The sequence below is a fragment of the Glossina fuscipes genome, unplaced genomic scaffold, assembly GCF_014805625.2.
Source record: "Glossina fuscipes isolate IAEA_lab_2018 unplaced genomic scaffold, Yale_Gfus_2 1, whole genome shotgun sequence".
NCBI classification, from domain to species: Eukaryota; Metazoa; Arthropoda; class Insecta; order Diptera; family Glossinidae; genus Glossina; species Glossina fuscipes.
In genome coordinates this window covers 15,829,155-15,851,880 of record NW_023998415.1, presented here as the reverse complement: position 1 = coordinate 15,851,880, position 22,726 = coordinate 15,829,155, and the positions used below count along the sequence as shown (strand labels likewise).

Genomic DNA, 22,726 nt, shown 5'->3' with positions numbered 1-22,726 from the left:
GGTGACATTTCAGCTTGTTTTTTTTTGTTGTTTTTTTTGTTCTTTGCTCTTGTAAGAATGCGTGAAATATCTGAACAAATACGCTATGTAGTGCTTTTTTACTATAAAAAAAGTTAAAACATGCAAAAAAATGATAAAAAATTTATCAAGTGTACGGTGAGTTAACGTACCTAGGACCCGAAAGTGGTTTGTTCGATTCCTTTCCGGAAATTTCGATGTAAAAGTTGCATCTCGCTGAAATTTTGTTACTGATGAAACAAGACCGGCACATAAGCTGTCAGAAATAGGTGAGCCATTAACAGTCAACCAAATGGCAGTTTGGAATCATCTGAAAAGAGCAAGCTATCAAAAAGGAGCACGAAACTGCGGAAAAGACTGCGCGAAGACTTTTTATATGACCCATTACATGGTAAAGCATTAAAAAGTCCGTTATAGAACAGCACGTGTGGAACTCAATTATATGTATATTAAAATTTTTATGATATCTTATCTGATCGTAACCGGCTACACCCGCTCCTTGGTAATTTTTTGTTCTAAAGATATTTGACGTTCTTTCCTACATGTGCGCTCGTGGGCATAGTAGAAAGGGAAAAAGTAATGGTATCTATGTGAGAGTCGGAAACGTGAGTTAAGAAAACGAGTCGCGGTAATGTAATCCACTATACAGATTTTAGGATAACACAAAGTGTTAGTATACAAAGAACTTTTACCGTTATTGAATTTCGGACTCCATTTGGATGGCAATTTTACAAGGATTGGAGACTGTAAAATGTACATGTGCATGTCTCACTGATGAGCTAGTTAGTTCGGGAGAAATAGGGGGGTTTCAAATTTTATCCCATAAAAAGCAAAAAATTATACCTGCTATAACCCATATACGGACCAACGGATGTACGAAACTACTTAACGAAGGGGTTGAACGTTCGCTCTGGACCACTGTTTAGCTTGCCCTATCTATGATCTCCATCGGCCCATGATTTTCAATGGAAGACCCCGGATACAAACGGGTTAAAACGCTAAAAAGGCAAAATGATTTTGATAATTACATGACCCATAAACATTATTAAAAAAAATTAGCACCTATAGCATTTATCAATCTAAAATTAACAGAAATTTAAGCAATAAATGCCCAAATACTCCATTCGACTGGAAACTGGAAATAAACATTCTGCTAATATGTAAGCCTTAGTTGTAAGCCTTAATTCCGAAAATGTATACCAAATGAGATTTTAATCCCTTTTTGCCTTCACCCCCCACATAATAGTCTTTAAAAGGATTTCAAATAAATTGCAAAAGTCAGCAAAAAATTTGTATTAAATGAACTTATGAATGTTACTAACAATGTATGTGTAAGACGCTATACGAATATGCAGTCGGTCGTGCTGTTAACGTAGGACCTTAGGAAATTTGCATTAATTTGATTATAAAGCGGACCCAGGCTTATTTTTATATAATTTTAATCATCGTATATTTGCAATGAAATTGAAAACTAAAGGAACGTTGTAACAAACGTAATACATTTTACAACGCTGTTTATCGCAATTATGCGATTAACATTAAAATATATATGACAATTGGCATTTACACTAACATATCGATTGCAAATCGTAATCGGTAATGCGGTATTCCAAACATGAGAACAGCTATTATTAGAAATTGTATTATGTTTGTCGATGCGTTTGTAGCATACAGAAATTCGCTTCAAGCATCCGGATATATATGATTAATATTCTAAACGATAGTCGGAAATCTGTGCACTGAAATCGTATATAAAACAATGTTTGTTGCAAAAAGCAAACCTAAATAGAGGAGAAAAACCTGATCCAAGTCAGACATTAGGTAAATAAACGATATTAAATGGTTCGAATAATTTTGGGAAACTTTTTAAAGATATGCATATGACTTGAAGCACGTTCTTAAAGCAGAGATGTCTGTTTAAAATTTCGCACTTATTTACAATAAAAATGAAATCGACTAAATTTTGATTCATTGTCAGGCCCTTTCTATGCAATATATACTATATGTATGGTACACATATATACATATATATATATATATATTTAAAATGATTAATATACTTATTATTTATAAGACTATTAACTTATATTGAATCGTTATGTCTATTTGGGGATTTCGCCTAATGAAGAATTTCGCTCTCACATTAAAATTGAATTGAAATTTTACGATTGTAAGTAAGCAAATATTCGGCCTGAGCCGAGGATAATAATAAATTTCTTGTCCTCAGTTGTAATGTAAGCCGTGAGCATTCACTGCAGTTTAGAGAACGTATTCAGAATTTAGAAATTATCTGTAATTGATTAATATAGTTAAGAAAAGTTAGTTCGGTTTACATAATTTTGTACTTTAAAGCGAATCTTTAGATCGGTGAATCGCAAATAGTCAATTTGAAATCGGAATTTGTCAATTACATATATATGTGCAAAATCTCTCTATAAATCTTTTAATAATATACTGCTTAATCGTTTAAGAAAGATTGTCTTAAGCTACAGGTGAATCTCCGGCTCGTATGTATATGAATAAATATATATGTATGAAAATATGAAATCCTTTGCCTTGTCGCGCTTTGATTATTTTGCGGTAACCAATATACAATCAAACTATGAAAATAATGTTTCATATATTTATATACATATATATTTATATTCTAGTTGCAAAACATTTGATAGAATCAGCTCCAATCAATATATTAACAATGTTATTGTTAGGTTAATCAAGCATTCAATCCATTCAATATAAATTTAAGGTGCAATATGTCGGATGTAAAAAGTTGACTGACGGAGAGTGCAATATTGAATAAAAACACCGTCTCCAAGCCAATTACGTTCTGTGCATCCACTTGACTGCCTTAAGGGTGTTAAGGGAAGGGGTTAAGTCATCATCATCACCATCAGCTTATATCGATCGATTGATTTGCTATTCTACTGGTTCTCAGTACTGAGTTCAGCGTGTGACCATGGAATTTGTTGAGTTGATAAAAACGCCGAAACTGGACGGCGTACTTTTACATGACCATTTACATGCAACAGTTGAAGGCACACTTTGCATTACTGGTCATCATTTACTGCTCTCCGCACGTCAAGAGAGTAGTCAAGAATTATGGGTTAGTGCGTGAGAATATTTGTGTGTGTATGCATGTATGTATATATGTATGTATGTGTGTGTGCCTGTATCTGTTTATGAATTAAATTAAGCAAAATGTAATTGATTATCATGAATGAACTGTCGTTTGTTTCGCAGCTAATGCACAAGAATATCGATGGAGTGGAGAAAAAACCTTTCGTAGTACAGAATGTCTTAATGGGTGGCATAATAACATTAAAATGTAAGGATTTGCGTATCATATCGTTGGAAATCAAATATGCTAAAGAGTACCTAAATGTAGCTGCATCACTGGAGGCATTAAGTTCACTGCACAATCCCGAATTGGAATATCCATTCTTTTATCGGCCAATGTATACCATACTTGAAGACGGTTACACAATGTTCCGGTACTAAGCGATCATTAGTATTTAATTAATTTCATCATTTTAATTTTTGAAATTTTTTTTGCTTTTAGGCCGGAATTGGAGTTTGCGAAACTCGTAGGCAGTAGCAGTAGTGTAGGCACTTGTAATGTACCGGTAAATTCTGTCGCAGCAGCGAATGGTTACGATGGTTCTTTAGGCTGTGAGTGGCGTATTGCTCATATTAACAAAGACTTTAAATTATGCCCAACATACGGTGCAGCACTGATAGTACCAAAATGCATTACGGATGAACAAATTGTACAGTCCGCCACGTTCAGAGATGGCGGTCGATTTCCAGTTCTTTGCTATAGGCATGAGAATGGAGTAAGTGCACAATGCGGTTAGGGATTTACAAAACTTTAACAATTATTTTTATTACTAGGCTGCTTTGTTACGCAGCGCTCAACCTATATCCACGCAGAGTATGAAAAGATGCCGAGCCGACGAGGCAATATTGAATGTGGTATTAGGTCGTAGTAAGAAGGGCTTTATAGTTGATACATGGGGAAAGGGGAAATCAAATACAGAAACAGATCAACACTACTCGCAATGGAAAAAAGTCAATCGTTCTATAGGCAATATATCTTCGCCTGCAGCGATTTTAGATTGTTTTGCCAAAATGATTGAAGGTAATCAATAAATCTACGCTTATGTATTTATGTATTTATTTCATCGTATACGAACTTTATTCACATATATATATATTGTATGATTGCAGCATGTAATGATACCGCTTGCACGTCCGACAAATGGCTCTCGCGTTTGGATGGCAGTCAATGGTTAAGTTTGGTTTTAAATTCTTTAAATGCTGCCTGCGTGGTGGCCCAATGTTTAGACCAAGAGGGCAGCCCAGTGCTGGTGCACGGAGCAATGGGTTTAGATTCAACTTTAATTGTGACATCATTAGTACAAATCATACTAAATCCAGATTGTCGTACAGTAAGAGGGTAAGAAAAAATTGTAATAAATTGTAATAAAGCAAGAGATGAAAATGTCAATTTATATATAATGGTACTCAGGATTCAGGCCCTTGTAGAACGTGAATGGATTCAAGCTGGTCATCCATTCGCTTCACGGCATCAATATTCGTGTTACACACTGCCTCAAAATCGACCGAAAAATTGTGGTGCTACATTTCTCTTATTCCTAGACTGTATTCATCAGCTATATAAACAATTTCCCTGCAGTTTTGAATTTAATATACAACTATTGATTTTACTCTTCGAGCATAGTTACTTCTCGCAATATGGTACATTTTTATGTGATTCGGAGCGTGAGCGACACGAATTGCGCGTTCATACTCGAACTACCAGTTTATGGTCATATCTAAATAGACCCGATGTACTTAAAAATTTACTCAATCCATTATATGAACCGAATCCGAATGTTATATGGCCATCAGTTGCTCCAATCAGTTTGGAATTGTGGCAGGGTAAGAGCATTCATTTTCATTCATATATTTATTCTAGATATTATATGTCTGATTAGAACTCTATCTGCGTTGGACTGTCGATCAAATAAACAGTGAAAGAAATCTTGCACAAATATTACACTTGGTAACAACAGAGAAGGAGCTACGCTCGAAGGTAAATCTAACTAGAATTATTAAAAAAATGATAGGCAGTTTTAAAATATTTTTTTTTTTTTTTTTAGGCTCTCAAATTGCGAAAACAAGCTTCGGACTTGAGATGTGAAATTTTAAAATTACTTAAATCAGGAAATTGAGATCTCTTCCTATTGTATACAGTCAGTCTCTCTCTCTCTCTCTCACACTCTCTCGCTGTCTCTGTCTTTCCCTCTCTCTTTTTCCTTTTTAATCTCAAAGTATTAAATTATTGTAAATCTTTTGGACAAACAGCTATGTATATATATTTGTAAAAAAAAAAAAAAAAAAAAAAACCAAAAAAAAAAAATCAAAAAAACAAAAAAAAAAAAAAATGAAAAAATATTTTGAATTACCTCTTCTCGAAACTTAATTAATAAATTAACGCCAGCATTTATAAAGAATTAAGAATTTTTGATTTGATTTTTATTCGCATATTTCGAAAATCATTTTACCAAAGATAACGAAGCAAGAAAAATGGTAAGCTCTACAAAATGCTTTCAAAAAACAATTTTTAAATTCGCGATGGCCAACAATTTATGTTTAACGTGGTAGTGTATAAATATTGGTAGCGATATTTTAAAGATGAAAGTAAAGCAAAATAAATCTTGTTGAGATAATCGAGCTTAGTTGTGAGTAGGAGGAAGGAAGTAACGTTTGTGTTAAAAGTGCGTAACTTCTGCTTCTACGAGAAAGTTTGCGTAACAATTGCTTGTAAAACAAATAGTTTATCATAGATGCAAAATAAGAGAATTAAAAATTTAGAAGGAAGAATCCAAAAGCGATTACGCAAAAGTACCTTTACCTGTCCGTTGCTATGCGTTATGATCATTTCAAAAATTGAATATATTAAGGCAAAAAAAAAAAAAAAGGAGAAGAAGAAGAAGAATAATAATAATAACTATGATTTTATGATAGGACGTAGGATAGATAGATAGATAGGTCGGTCACCTAATCAATATAGTATAGTAATAAAGTGAATTGAAATTTCCAAAAAGATTTTGTTTTGAAAAGTTGAATATTTTTAAATGCCTTTTATATTGATGAAATGTATTATTATGGCAAATGCACTTTTATTAGTGATAAATATAAAATTAAATTACACTTAAATTGTCCTTTGGTTAATTACTTAATTCATACGTACATACATATGCATACAATTTAAGTATGTATATAATACTATAAGTAGTTTTACACTTACGCGCTTACGAAATTTCACTTTTATACAAAAAGAACGAAATTAATCTGTTTACTAATGAATGAATGGTCTTTGTTAGCTCAAATGGATTTTTTTTTTTTTTGTTTTTTTTTTTTGTTTTTTCAATATATGACACGTTTTATCCTACATACATACATATTAAGTTCAATATACTTTACACAGTTAATTTTATCATTAATCAGATGAGAGTTTATGTAGATCAGCGTAGTTGACAACGGCGCGATGTAGGAACTCGTATTGTGCCTGAAAATAAATAAACATTAATTAACTTAATTAATTTAAAAATGTTACAAATTAACTAATGTGTGTAAAATATATTATACATATATATATATATATATATGTATAATATATATATATATATATATATGTATATATATATATATATATGTGTGTGTGTGTGTGTGTGTATGTAAAGAACAATTAAAAAAAAAATATATACAATAAATAATATCTAAAGTCTTAAGACTGATAAAACGCAAAGAGGCGATATAGGCATTGTGCTGATTATTATAATATACGCGAAGTTTTTTTTTTACATGGTACATGGTACATACGTTGCCTTCGAAAACCGTATAAAACAAATCGTATAAGAAATCCATGCGACATATAAAGTAAATTTATAGATATATATACTCAATAACGTTAGAAAATCGTCTAAAATGAAATAATTCGCAAAACCGAGCAAAAAAAGTAATAATGAAATACTTAATTCCAGCAACGAATTTTACAAATTGTCATTATTATTATTATTATTATAATTGATAATTTAGTTAGGGATATAAATTGTAAGACTAAAGTCTTAAAATACAAGCATTTCAGGCTATCAGTTTTATTGAGAATTTGTTGTGAAAATTCAGTCCATAAGTTTAGCATATAAAAAATTTAAATTGTATTGGGTAATAAAAAACAAATTTCGCAACTATTGCCCGCTGCTTGATAACAAGCGTGCACATTTGTTGGACACTCGATCAAAATTGCTTTGTCAATAGATAGAATGAATGAATATTCCGTCGGGTTTGATACAAATGAAGAATATTCTTCGCCCTTGTCGCTCATTTTTTTTTTTTTGTGTTCTAAAATCTGTTATTAGGCATTTTTCTAGCGGCTTAAGTCACTTTATATTCAAATACACGAAACTTGAGGTTATGGTAAAAGTTCAGTGCGCGTTCCATTTCAAAGTATCGAGTATCTTCCGTAAGTAACAAAAGAAATATTTTTCATTTAAAAAAGAATATATTTATGTTTATTGGTGAACAACCGTGTTATTGTTGTAACTATGAGAATAACAAATATTTATTTGCATGTATTTATCGCATCTATTGCTATTAAAGAAGACTAACTTTGACTGAAATACAAAATCTTCTCGGTCATGTTTATGCCCACACAAAGTATTATGACTAAAACGGATTTACTATTATCATTTTTCTATCCACCGACGTAAGATGGGCGTGTACTAATTTTGTTTTTTCCCCGTAATATATGCAACACCGGAAAGGAAACCGTAAGAAACCGTAAGAAAGTATATATATATATATATATATACATATATATTCTTGATCATCGTGAAATTCGGAGTTGATTTAGCCATGTCTGTCCGTCTGTCCGGTGTGTGTTGTCCTGGTCGCAAAAATGGTGATGATATCAACTTTAAATTTGATTTGAAAACATTGGCAGTTTCTGCACGCACGTTGATATTGACAATGAGCCACAATGATCAGAGCAAAACTGCGCAGTAGAGCCTAAACTGAATGCAATTCAGTTTTTTCTAATAAGAATTTTTCGATATTTCCTTGTTATTCGCAAAATTATTAAAGTTAGACGACGGAAACTGCGAACAATTGCTTTACGAGACACTTTACTTTTTCGGTTCAAAAATGCAAGCAATCCGGCCGTGTCCACACAAAGTTACAAAGTAATTAAATTTAATTTTTTTTTCGCTTTTTTTTAAAATGTAACTTATTATTTATCATAAGGTAAACAAGACAAAATGTTTAAAACTATTTTGTATACTCCTCAAATGAAGATATATTTGTCTGCCTAAAAATGAATTCATTGTAAAATGAATATGATAGACATCGCATTTCATTTTTTCTTCATAATAATACCAGCGATCTAGGTATCAAAGAAAATAATTTGAAGAGTAGAATGCGTAAAGCATAGTGATTAGTATGCAAAATTCGGCCTACCGCCGAACATAACTTTCTTCCTTGCTATATATTTTTACATATAATTTCTTTAGGCGATTTCTGTCATATTAAAAAAAAAAATAAAAAAAAAATAAAAAAAAATACAATTTTAATATTTTATATTGTACGATGCCCATGATCATCTACACGGTAGACGTGTCCTTCTACTGTAACTTCAGAATAGTGAACAAAATAGAAATTATGTAAGAAAATTTGTTTGTGTATATGCCTTTATTTTATTTTATTTTTTTTTTTTTTTAGTGAATTAAGAGATAGAAATTAAAATTTTGTTCCATTCACATTTTTATAACTGTAAATAAAAGGATGAGACGCTATAGATTTTAAGGGTGATGGTGATGGATATGCAACTAACTAACTAATTAACTTTCTTACTTTTTTCATTTTCATTGCTTTAATAATATTATCAAATATTTTCTATGTCAAAGCTTATGTAATGTAATTATTGTAATTGCCTAACATTGCCACTAGGTAAGTAGGTTTCGTTGAATTGATAGATTGTACAAAAACAATATTCTTCATTGAAGGAAATATGTTTAGAGTTATAATAAGTAAGGCAAAGTCGTTCTAAAGGTAAAAGCCAATGTCTGTAAAAATAAAAAATATATAAATAAATAAAGAAGAAAAGAAGACGACAACTATTTATATTCTATTATTCGTCTTTGACTTAAAATTAATTATCATAATTTGAAATATTGAAAACAGCATTAAGCATTAAGCTATGTTGTATGAAATCAATTTGCATATAAGATGAAAAATATTGAATTTGTGCATTTATTCATACTTACATATGTGTCAATCAGCCTTGATCTTTGTGATCTTATTTTTCTTGCGGTAGAACAAATATCGACAGATTTTTCTGTGCGTAATTGTTGTACTAAAATACACATGGCAACGAATATGGAACTGCGATCAGTACCCAGACTAAAAAAAAAACGTAATTATAAAAGAAAAGAAATTAGGAACAACATGAGATTGCCTGCTTACACACTAGTTATTCGCACTGTTTTCAAATTCGGTTACAGGCCGCGATGGACAGATGTAAATGTGCATGAAATTGTTATATGACAAGAAGAAAAGGACTCCAATGAAGCGACTTTAATTAATTACCTTACCATATTCATTAGATAATGAATGTGTACTGAAACTGAATTTTGAAGTTTTTTTAATTCAAACTTCAAGGACTGAACGGACAACATATGCACTTTGATCATTAGAGAATTTAAAAAAAATAATATGTGAAATAAGAAATATGATAAATTGAACCCATAATTTACCTGCAATGAACGGTAAGAGGAGATTTACATCCGACACTTTTATCTTTGCTGTGATGACTTAGAGCTTGATCAACCAATTCGATAATACCTCTACAAACTTCAGGTACTTCGCCTTCTACCGTCGGCCAGCCATTATATTGAAATTGAGTTACTTTTATAGTATCGTTAATTTTACAATTAGTCACATCAAATTCTCGTCTGGTATAATATGGACAACTTTCACTTTGCATATATTTAACAAGAATATGATCAAATTGTATTTCATCGTCTGCCCAATATCTTGGACACTTTCGAGGACCATCCCCAATCTATTCATAAATATAATAATATAATATCTAATATTTTTTTTTCACCTATAATTTAAGCGTCAACTCACTTCCGACAACATGATAATTGTTGTAATACTTTGCTCGGAGACCATTCTCCAAAAATCTTCAATAGTATTTTCGATGGGATCTTGTGTGATGATATAACTCTCCGAATTATCATATCCCTCAATAAATGATGCATTAATATATGTGGAATTGTCCTTATGTGGTAGAGGAGATAATATGACCTAAAAACGAAACGATTATTATATCATTATTTAATAATAATACAAATCAATGCTAATCAGTGCTATAGTATATATATATATATATATATATATATATATATGCAATATATATTATTATATAATTGTTAGTCCTATTCGTTAATGACAGCACTCGTTGTTCATGTTGTGCGTTAATTATACGCATGCAAACATGCATGGATTTTTATATAAATCTTTTATTTTACCATAAAAAAAAATTCCTTTTTATATCAATCACCGAAAGATGAGGCGTATATTCGTTTCGTCCAAACATTTATATCACCTACAATTAAGCTTCAGCAACACTCTAAAGTATATATATAACTCTTAATTAGCATTAAATGCTTAGTTAATTTAAGCATATACGTCTGTCCGTCTGTGCGTGCATTCTTCTTCTGGCGAAAATTCGGCAGAAAAATTAGAAATTCTTGCACGTAGATTGATACTGAAAATAGGGCAAATGGATCGAAGGACACACCTACAATACTAGGTAAACTGAGAACATTTCTGTTTTCAAAAAACAAAAAAAAAAAATTGGTTCTTTTCCCCATTACTCACTCATAAACTATAAAAATGTGAACGCATATTCCATACACGTTACTGTAGTGTTTGCACACACACACACATACACACACAAATGAAAGAATTCGACCATATCCATACAATCTTATAGTGTGCCATAATTTCATTTTTTTTTTTTTTTTTTTTTTTTTTTTGTACAAAACCTTTATAACGCATAGTAGCGACGGTGTAAAAACACTCGTAAAATATATAATTGCTTGGCCATCTTCAAAATTTGGAAATCTCTGAAGCGTGCCAATCTGCCCAACAGTGATCAAGGGACAAGGGCCTGTTACACCCACATGTCTATGCAACAATAACTGGGAACACCACATTACACAGATACACAATATAAAGTTCCACTTTTATTCTAAAAATCAAAATAATTCGGTAACGCCCACCTATTATTATGGAGTATGGAAATTAAGTTTCTCCGTTGTTTTTTTTTTTTTTTCTTATTTGCCTTAGGATAACGTTGATGGGTATAAAATATTCGATCGCGGCCGAATATAATTTTCTTGCTTTTTTTTTTTTTCAAGTACTTTACAAGACAATTTATTCTGATTACGGGTTAGTAATTTGGCCAAAGATATTTTTTCCAATTAGTAATCTACATCTATATATATATATATATATATATATATATATATATACATACCCGATTTCTATCATAGGGTATGACAAGTTCACTTCTGTTCTTTGTTGCATTTTGTTCACTGGCTCCGACAGAACACGATTTATTCGTTTCATCGCTCATCATCTGTAATTTCTGAAAATTGATTCATGAAAACAACATATATAATATATAATAACATATAAAATCTGCTTTTCAAATTTAAATACATCGTTAATGGCGTATGTAATGTGATAATCACTGCTCAATCTATAATTCTCATTAAATTGATTCTTTCTTTCTGGATAAGTTATTTAATAAAAATGATCGTAAATATATTTATCATAATTTTAAATTAATGAAATAAATTCGAAGGCTAAAAGAAAAGATGACATTGGGCAGTAACAACATAGGCTATGGCTATCGGTTATAATTTCTAAAAGTATTAATATTCTATTCTGTAGCTGATTATAGAGTACGCATGCGCAGGATTAATCGCTCCAAATGCAATATGTCTAGGCAAGGAAAATTTAGGGCAGTCACACAGAAGGTGCTTAATAGTGAGCTTCCATTCAAAATTGTAGATTGTGGAGGAAGGCTTCGTTGCAATGACAACGTTGCGTGGCCAAGGCGAATTCTCCAAAAAAATATTTGGATCTTGATTTTCTTAACATTTGTTCGATATAAAGATGGAATTAATTGAGGGTTAATAGAAGAAGAGTAGGGCTGACGATGATATTGTTGTAGATTTCCTTCTATAATTCCCTCTTGAACTTTTCTTTCAAATACATCCAACTTTTCCATGACATCATCTGTAATAAGAGACGCGGAAACAGCGTACTTGCTTGTTACCCAATAAACCGAAATGACTTGGCATCCAAAGCATTTTAATTTTCTCACCGGGTCCTGTAATGATATTCTTCAATTTGTTGATGATGTCCCATCTCAAAGTCGAAGAATTCCTTATAGCTTTTAATACAGACAAGCTTTGCGTTTGTCTTTATGATATACAGATTTGCAGCCAATCTAGAAGTGAATTACTAAACCCATGCAAAAGCTTGGCAATCCAAATTAGTGAACATAATTCATTCTTCATTTACGAAGCTTTACACGCATATTAAGACGACTTGATATTAAGATGAAATTATAGATAGATAGATAGATAGATAGATTTGATTTTTGCAGATTACCCTGAACGGATTGAACAGCTTATAATTTTCTGAAGAATGGCTAAGAATATTAAAGTTATTCTACCCTTAATAAGGTGAAGACGTCAATAGTATTAACTTTGTTAACTTAACTAAGAATGTAACGCATAGGATAAGCGTATGTTTTCCCACTAAAGATAAGGTTAAAAGTAATAATCTATTTTCATAGAGTGGCAACGAGACTAGAGTGGCCAGGATCACATGTCAAATTACTGAGAGCGACATGTAAATGATTCTATTGAGAATCAACGTAACATTTATGAAAAGGAGACCGCAAGGACATGATGTGAATAACATCAAAAATAAACCGGTTAGTTTAAAGGACAAAATAATCAAATAGCAAAATGTATAATAATTTTTTGTAAAAATTTACCTCAAATTCAATTTCCAGTTTACATTTTTCTTTTCCATCCTCGGGTTTCGACTTTAAGTTTTCAACTGTTAGCGATAAGCCAACAACGCTTAGCTCGGTGTTTCCTAAATGAGCTGTATCCAGTAGGGCTCGATATAGAAAGATATATTGTTTCTGAAATTTAAAAAAAAAAAAAAAAAAAAAAAAAACAAATTCTTTTTAATTTTTTCATTCACTTTCAAGTCGCGTTAGCTAACTCTATTTATGCCCTACAAAGTTTATGATAGACACACTATCTGCCCATCCGCAAGTCGTAAATTTTAACGGCATTTGATACACTACAATCGGTGAGTAGTAGCATTTCGGCATACATTATTGATGCGAAAGATGTATACATCAAATGGGCCGATCTTTTGAACCCCCTTCCATATAAACTTACTTGCCTATAAAAAATAAGTATTTATAGGATATATTATAGTTTAAATTTTTAACATTTTGAAATGAAAATTGTTTGATAATAGTACTTTGACATACATATTAACTTAACAATAGTTGGATAAAGCAGGTCTATTTTTTCAACGCCATTCCGTGTATACGATGCTCATGAAAAGTAAGCTTTTCTATTGTAATAAAAGTCTTACATTTAATACTCATGATGATGATGATAATGAGGTCTTTTGAAAAGAAGATTAATTGCACTAAATTTGGACATTTGAATATCAGTCCACAATTTTGCGCTCTCTCTCTCTCTCTCTCTCTCTCTCCCATATAAGAGCTATGCTCATTAAAAACTATGCTTTTGCACTGCACTATGTTCTTCCAACTTTTTGTATTTTATGGCGAAAATAAGCAAAGATTTCTTGATTAGGAGGAGTAGTGTAGTGCAATTAATCGTCGACCTTGCCCAACTAAAATATTGTTAGGTGTAATTTAAGTAGATTTTGAAGATCCATTATTATTATTATTGTACTGGAATAAATACAGGTGAAGGCTACACATATACTTTTACTTATGTACTTATGGTGAGAAAATTGAAATTTACAATTTTATCAATAGTCTGACAGAAATTATGCGCCTTAAAAATGATTTTATAATATTATCCCGAGATGAAGCGAAGTTAAGTTAAATCAATTGTTTTAGAGTTGTATTAAAATTATTTCAATTACTTAGCTTAGTGCTCTATATTTGTATTCGATCGTTCGAGCATTTATAAACAATTTATAGATAGATAGATTCAACTGTATTTGAGTAAGTTCTACATTATATCAAAAAACTTTACTTCTCTTACCAATGATTGAACCAAGAAATTCCTCTGATGTCGCAAATCGCAAACTGTATTAAAAATGGATACTTGTTCCTCTTCCTCTAATTGTTGCAATAGTGAATCTAGGGCCACTAGTGTACCTGTACGGCCTACGCCGGCACTACAATGAACTAATATCGGACCGCGTTGTACGGAGTAAACAGCATTTATGTGACGAATAAATTTAACAAGACCATGGGGATGTTCCGGAGCCATAAAATCTTTCCATACTAAGTAATGATATTGGGTAATTTGACGACTCTCCTCCTCGTCATCATTCAATGGACTGCGCTTATATATATCTAACGTTCTGATTAGATAGTCGCCATGTTTCTTCTCCGATATAAATTTAACCGCAATATCGCCATATTGCTTTAAATCTAAGATTTTTTCTGGCCAATATTTAGCGCATTTTGTTTTATTATATTCTTCTAAATTAGTTAGCATGACAATAATTTCCAAGTGTTGTTCCCATATCATACGCCAAAAATCGTTAACGGTTGACTCCATAGGACCTTGAGCGCAAATAAATTTTTTCCTTTCCTTATAACCGATAACGAAATTTGCATTTATATAATCGGATCCTTGAATGCCATTTATTTGCGATAATTTTACTCTTGTTTGATCATAGGCCTTAATATCGGGATAGCGATTTTTTGGAGCGTTTTCTTTTAAATCAGAATTTTTAGTAGTGCGATCACTAAATCGATTTGGAAGCATTTCATATTCACGCAAGAATCCATAGTCTGTATCTTTATGACGATTTTTATACGCCATATATAAATCTGCTTTTTGAATGGGACCCACATCTGTTATTTTACCGTTTGCTGAACCAATAAAATGACGATGATTGCTGGAACGACCACCAAACAGGACACGACTGTAAAACACAAATTTCGAAAACTTGATCAAATAAAGTAAATAAAATAATAATAAGGACTAAGTACCTTATTATTTTTTTTTTTTTATATATTTACATACCTGATAAATGAATTGCAATGATTTAACTAACCTTAAGGAATCACGTAGAGTTATCACTTCTTCGCCTGATCCTGAATTTTTCGAATTCGAATGGTACAGAAAGCACAATACTATCAAAACTACCAAGACTATACCGATCAAGATAGCTAAGATTTGTATTACGATGTTCAGCATAATTGAGATATCAGTGTTGCCATTGTATTGCTCCACAGTAGATCCAGGAGTGATAATTTCAAAGTAATCGCTATAAGCTCTTAAAACCGAAGAATTATTGCGCACTAGAAAAATTGTTTTTCAAGTCATAAGTTATTTTCAAAATTTTCCTAATTCTTAGGACATAAACGGCATTCAATCGTCGGAAACACAATGATTAGAAAAAGCCATATTTCGATTTCGAAATCTCAAATCTTTGTATTTGATTTCAATTGAATTTTATTAGACCGGCAAAAAATCACTTATATAACCCACCCAATCTCGAGAACTCTTTCGTGCAGTTTCTCAATTGCTTCTTACTTTTGTAAAATGAACTACACGCATCCTGCAGACATAAGTAAAATTTCAATTGTTTTTAAGGCAAATCCATTTGACGCATACGAAACCAAAATTTTAATATCGATTCGGTCTGTGCGAAAATATTTTTTGTTAAAAGTGAGTGATTGCATTGCAAAATTATTAACGATTTGAAGAAACAAGTAATATCTTCTCTTTCAAATCGCAAGTGATTTTATATTTCCTTATATGATATCGAATATACGCAGAAATATCATATTTTTCCCATAAATTAGTTCACATTTGAGTTTTTATATTAACATTGTAATGATCGATAGTTTGTTTTTCAATCAATATACCTTAAGTTAATTTTTTTTTTTTTTTTTTTTAATTTGTCGGCTTAACTATTAGTTACAAATTCTCAAAAGGACCGTCAAAGATATCCTATTATTCATTAATTAGCAATTTCTCCTACGTTTGTTGTATGATAAATTTAAAGACATTTTTGATCGGGTTTGACTCTCTCTTATATTTTATGCCAAGAACTAAGAATTATTGCAATTTCAATCTTTGAGGAAAAGCGTAGAAGCCTGAAAGCAACACTATTTTGAAAACTTTAGCTTTGATAACAGATACCCATGTACATTGGGTCCTATTTTTAATCTTACAAAATTTTTCATTTTCTTAAAAGATTGCGTAACAAAAGAATATAGAGACTGTTATGTTTTTGATCAAGTCTGATACTTAGCTACCTTTACAATTCGTACAAATAGCCGCAGCTCTTTAGATTGATTGATCTAAGTCAAGATTCATGATAATTTGGATTAGGGGACTATCCTGGTCTTGTTTGAGTTTAATTTTACTGAAATGTTAAATTACAAACGAGTTGCCAGGCTTGAAAATGTCGAATCCCCATGTCAAATGCCTAGGTAGGTACCCTAGCGAATTTCTAGCAAATCTACAAAATAGACTTTTTTTCTGCTTAGTCGCATTTTCTCGCCGCCTCGTGATATCGAACGAATAGGCCATTCAATCGGCGCCAATTCATCTTTATAACAGTGACATAATGTAGGTATATATATATATATATATATATATATATTTTTCCTTTTTATCTAATTTTAATTCAGTTCATTTTTTATCCATTAAGGTAGTTTGTTTAATTAATTATATTCGTTTTCTCCTTTCTCCAATTAATAAAACACATGCTATTATTCATCAATTTGAAATTTTTGTAGCATTTTACAATGCTCTTTGATGTTAAAATTTTTGGCGGCAAAAACTGACAGCGTCACCATTGGTGCGATTAAACCTAGTGGAAAGAGCCAAGGTCACTTGGGTATTAAAAGAAATAAAATTCAAAAAAACATTCTCCGATCCTACGTGCTGTTTATTCCTGCAATCCCAAACTTCGGAATAATTTCATTTTGAAATTAAGCAGTTCCTGGATCAAATGTCATAGTAAATGTAAGTCCATTACATACCAATGACTTCCAGAAAACCCGTATAATTGCTATTCATGTCAATTTCTCCGTCGTATATTTCGTCTGGCGTTCGAGAAATACCAATTGATTTTGACTCGGGTCCTAACTCGGTTAATTCCACGCCATCACCAAATATCAATTGTGATTTTCTTTTTCGACGTCTTTTTGAGTTAAGAATTTTAGATGCAGCTTCTGTTAAATTTCCAGCTTTGTTCAGTTGCTCCAGATGACTGTGTTCTATTTGCGTAAGTATTTCTATAATTTAAATGAAGAAAAAAAATTTGTTGTTAATCTAAAAATTCCAGCGTATATTTAATTTGAATCATCAATTGAAATGAAAATTTCATTTTCATACGCACCTGATATATCCTTCAATGGTGATATATCCAAACTTCGTTTTAAAAACGGCTCGCCTTTTAAGCAAGTTCTACATGCGATATCTACTATATCGGTAGAGTAACCATCATTTTCGAAAAATCGCTTTCCGTCGCCAAGGAAAATTTCAGACTTAAAACTATTACCTGAGAACATTTCGGCAAGATACGCCCCACCAACAGAGTTATTAGGCGCATGCACTTCGTTATACGTAGATATATTAAGTTTATCAGGAGAAGGTAAATCGGTGTTATGACTTCGCATCCTTATTAAATATATTCTGTAACAGCATATTGGCCCATTTCTTTCACTTACTCTTGGAATGAATAATTTAAAGACGCATTTGTCATCATTTGTGCGTACTTTCGTCCACATCACGCGTGTAATTGTGTCAGGCACCGATACCGGCATCGTACACTTGCCAATAGCTGATTCGCCTGTTTTTCGATGCCGCGTTATCGCTGAAACTGCAACTGTATAATTTGTATTTGAATTAACACCATCATAGGTAGTTCTGTAATGAGGTTCATCGACTCTACGAATCTTCGGTCCCCACGTTTCATTTTGCATTTGACCATTTAGTCTATAATAGGCTCTGCCTTCCAAATGGATAAGATAAGAAACTACTCTCCCATTTGGTATTTTAGGAGATTTCCACATAATATCAACAGTGTTAATTTTGGATATATTATGATGAATGCAAGCGACTTGCAAATCGGTTGGCTTGGATGCAATACCATCCATAGTAGTACCGTTTACTGTATCAGACCACGTTCCACAGGTCTTCGTGAGGTCACTACAAGCTCTTACTTTAAATTCATATTCAGTGGCAGTTTTCAAGTTATCGAACATGTATGGAAGATTTCTAGAGTTTTGCTGATAAACTGTTTCTTCAACGATACGTGATACCTCTCCCGCCTCAGATACCACTAGCTCATAATATTGAACAAATGGTAGCAAATCGGGTGAAGGGGGATCCCACCCAATAGTAATAGTGGACGCTGTGCTACCAGTAGTTTTCACTTTCGGTATAAATATCGGATCCTTTTCAAGCGTAGTCACCAGTCCGGGATATTGATAGGTTAAACCGTCACCAATGCTGTTTTTGGCAGTGATTCGTAAAATGTAGCTTGTGTTTGGTAAAAAATTTTCCAGGATATATGACATATTGCCTCCACCTATTACATCCTTATAGTAAGTGAATGTTGGATTTCCTTCTTCAGTATACTGAATAAAATACTTTTGTATGGGATCATTTCCATCGTTTACCGTCCAGTTTAAATAGATCTTACTTTCACCTACTGCCTTTACATAATCGATTCGAACTTGTGGCACATCCATTACCAGCAACGCGATATTTTTTCGTGCAACTTCATTGCCATCAGCCTCAAATACCACGCAAGCATATGAACCGTTCTCTTTTTTATAAACTTCAGTTAACTCTAATGTGTGATTAACATGCGTTGCGTTTATTTTCTTCAGATTTGATGATTGATCCAAGAAGCTAAATGAATTCTCATCCTTTAGCCACTTTAACTGCTGATGCAGTGTATCGTTTTGAGGATACACGTGGACAACGCAAAATAAAGTTACCGCATTGCCAATTTTTTGCTTAACTCGAGGACCATTACCATCACTTATCACCGGAATGACGATAGGTTGAACAAACATTTTTTGATAAACCGCGTTATCGGGCGATTCGCATGTGTACATACCCTCATCTTCTACTTGCACATTTAATATAAATAAACTTATTTCGTATTCATGGTTCTCAAATATCTCATTTGTATTGTTTTCTAATTTACTAATTTCGACAAAATATCTGCAAAAATACAATAAAGAAAACTTTTTTTAATAATTCTTATGTAACACTAGAAATAATTCTCTTACTGGACTTACCTTTTGCCATCGATTTCAAGTTTTTTATCTTTAAACTTCCATGTAACATTTTTGTCGTTCGAAAAACATTTGATTGTGATATTGCTACCGATTTCAACACCACTTAAACCTGTAATTTTTTGAAATAATTAAAATATTTGCAAAAAAAACAAAACAAAGCTACTACACAAACTGCCGATGGAATATATTATATTAATATATCTAGATCGTAAAGCATTTTCTAATGGCGAACAATAAAACTAATTTTTACACCTACCACACAAGATATTTGCCAAACGTTTGTATAATATGTACAATTTTGATCAGCGTGAATAACGAAATAAAGATTTAAAATATTCACTTTCGTCGACTAAGTGCGCCCTATAGTCAAGAGGGACGTACGATAAAATCTGCTTACAAAATGGTCGAACTCCAGAAAAAAGATTCTGGAGAAAAACGATCGGAACAATGTCTATGCACACCAAGGTGTCCCTTAATCCAAGAATATTCTTCTGTTAACTGTATCAAATGTTCTATCTGAGAATGACAATCATCCCACTACCATCCATTCATATATATATGTGGCTTTAAAAGGAAATACACATCAAGGTTTCTCAATAATCTTAGCCAATCAGACTATGATAGTAATTCCTTTATGATTATCATTAACAAGTACTCGTACTACATAGCTACTTTCAAGATAAATCCCTATCAGAAATAAGTCCGTAGCGCTTTTTTGAAATATTCGATCAGTACGCGTACAATCTTGTAAGGAGTTAAGATGTCGTTTTCGATCTCTTTTCAGATCATATTTTTGAATAGAAGACAAGGCCGATAAAAGTTGTTACTTTTTTTTAGTAATAAGCTTTTTGCCCCTGCAAAAATGAGCACAATATTTGAAGTCATTTCATAAATATGGTTATTTAAGAACAATAATGATATATAAAAATATTATTAAAAATAAATCATATAAGATAAGATAACGAAATAAATTTATGAAATACTGTGTGAATTCGTTAAGTAGAGGGGCGAAACTGCAAGACAACTTTTTATTACTTTCTATTAAACAAACGCTTTCTTTTGAACGTTAGTACGTTTAATGGAAAATATCCTATTCGCTGTGTGCTCCAGGAAAATCACTTCGGTACGTGAATGCGTACCACTTAAAAGTGTAATTGCACTATATAGGGACTGGATTTTCAAATTTCTCTTTCAAGTCTAATTCTTTGATTTTTATTTAAAAATTTTAAACATTTAAAGACTTCCATTAAATCAAGAACAAAAACGAAGAACTCTCGCTGTAATCCTTCGAACATAACTCATGCCATATATATTGGGAACGCTGCGGAGTGATTTTGTACAAAAAATCAAATTTTCCATCTCCGGGAAATCTCCATATCAATTCGTTTAGTAAGAGACTTTCGGCTAAAGGCTATATGAAAGAATTAGGCAAACTTGAACAGAAAGACTAAATTTATACTAAAGGATATCCGTATTGACAGTGGCTAAAATCCGTATAAAATAATTTATTAAATAAATTGGCTAAATCTTTGCTCTGTTGAAGCATTAAGCTGCGATTAAAGTTAAATGAATAAAAATGAAGAAGTAAAAATTTACAAGGGTTTTAAGCAGCGATTTGCATAATTCATACCAAAGATAGGCCATAGATGTTCACGCTTACGCCTTCTATGCACGATTATTTCATATAAATGTCATAAAAATTGCTACGAATTTCGATTTGTTTTTATATTTAGATATAGACTTATCTACCTGAACATTTTTGCGGAATCACATAAAAATTTTTAGATTCAAATTCCTATTTCTAACTTGGGCCCGTTATTGTTATTATATCTGCTATCTGTTACTATAAAATTAGTGTCATAGGCGCGCATTAAAAGAGACGGACAAGCTAAATAGTAACGTCTCTTTTAATTGATCTAAAGCATTGTAGTTCATAAGCAAAATCAATTAACTTATTATTTATTTTCTCTTCAAGTGGATCGACCATACCATTCACATTAATAGAGAAATTATTTGACTTCAGAAAGCAACATGACATTCCAAGATATTTAGTGCTTATCCTTTTACTAATAGAGATAGAGTTAACGAAATTATAAAAGTGTATGTATTTAGATATGTAGGTGTCTATCTATATACTACGAAAAACGAGTAAACAATACTCAAAAATATTGTATCAGTTCAATGCACATTGGACTAAAGGGCGTCGGCATTAAGGAAGCGAAACGATACGCACTAGCTTTACACAAAAGCAATTAAAATATATCAATTGCCGTTTTACCTTGTGTTTTTCCAGAACTACATCCTATGGCGATTATCAATATATAAAATATAATCATTTTTAATAAAGTCGATGGAACAAGTCTCTGGCTCCAACAATTCTCTTTGTGCGACATTTTTAATTAAGTAATGATGGTTATGATAAATTTAATTACAGTTTAATATTTAGGCCAAAGACTATGCGATGGACAGTTAACACTAACACTAAGTAAGTAAATTATGATTGTAAACATTACAAATTTGTTTTAATTTATGTAAAAACATCACGATTCGCAATTTAAAATCTAAACACTCGGCTGGGTGAGCTTCGCAGTTTCAATTACGCAAAAATCAATACAAAACATCAACCATGTAGAGTACTTTTTTAAGGAATCATAAATAGTAGTTTCAGGAGTAATGAAATATATCTAAATACTCACGCTGCCTAATATGGTGCAAACACAATACGATTTTGAGCGCTTTTCATGCTTCTCAAGCTGCAAAATAATATACATGTTTTACTATATTGTTTGCGAAGAAAAAAAGATATTGATGTAAATATAAATCAGTAAGAATTTTTTTTGCAAAAAAAGCAAAAGAAAGTTAAAATAAATGTAAATAACCAAATATGAAAAGGATTGACTTAAAAATAAATAAATAAACATATTAATTGGTAATATAAAAAATTTTAAAAATGAACGTAAATATATCCCTTTAAATGTTGTTCCAAAGTTCTGCACTATGACAATTCTTTACATTCATTTAATTTTTTATTTCGCTAATAAAAATGCATATTTA

General features: G+C 31.7%; 2 protein-coding genes across 5 annotated transcripts; one reads left to right on the top strand and one right to left on the bottom strand.

Annotated features, from left to right (window-relative positions):
- Window positions 1-223: 223 nt before the first annotated feature.
- LOC119645226 (tyrosine-protein phosphatase 69D) lies at window positions 224-22,256 on the bottom strand. Of its 3 annotated transcripts, XM_038045285.1 has the most exons (13): window positions 21,951-22,256; window positions 19,673-19,781; window positions 17,758-19,595; window positions 17,399-17,653; window positions 15,457-15,703; window positions 14,430-15,324; window positions 13,163-13,315; window positions 11,627-11,737; window positions 10,210-10,389; window positions 9,834-10,141; window positions 9,345-9,480; window positions 6,508-6,592; window positions 224-328 (listed from the first exon to the last, which is right to left on the bottom strand). In XM_038045285.1, exons 1-12 carry the CDS (start codon window positions 22,063-22,065, stop codon window positions 6,524-6,526), a joined length of 4,416 nt encoding a protein of 1,471 aa, XP_037901213.1. In that variant the 5' UTR covers window positions 22,066-22,256; the 3' UTR covers window positions 224-328; window positions 6,508-6,523. The 3 variants fall into 3 exon arrangements, with proteins under 3 accessions (XP_037901213.1, XP_037901212.1, XP_037901214.1); XM_038045284.1 differs by lacking the exon at window positions 224-328 and having other exon boundaries at window positions 6,434-6,592; XM_038045286.1 differs by lacking the exons at window positions 224-328; window positions 6,508-6,592 and adding an exon at window positions 8,965-9,143.
- On the top strand, window positions 2,279-5,351 carry LOC119645227 (myotubularin-related protein 9). Of its 2 annotated transcripts, XM_038045288.1 has the most exons (10): window positions 2,279-2,510; window positions 2,765-3,121; window positions 3,259-3,343; window positions 3,404-3,509; window positions 3,578-3,851; window positions 3,910-4,156; window positions 4,246-4,474; window positions 4,547-4,959; window positions 5,016-5,113; window positions 5,181-5,351. In XM_038045288.1, exons 2-10 carry the CDS (start codon window positions 2,975-2,977, stop codon window positions 5,250-5,252), a joined length of 1,671 nt encoding a protein of 556 aa, XP_037901216.1. In that variant the 5' UTR covers window positions 2,279-2,510; window positions 2,765-2,974; the 3' UTR covers window positions 5,253-5,351. The 2 variants fall into 2 exon arrangements, with proteins under 2 accessions (XP_037901216.1, XP_037901215.1); XM_038045287.1 differs by having other exon boundaries at window positions 3,259-3,509.
- Window positions 22,257-22,726: the final 470 nt, after the last annotated feature.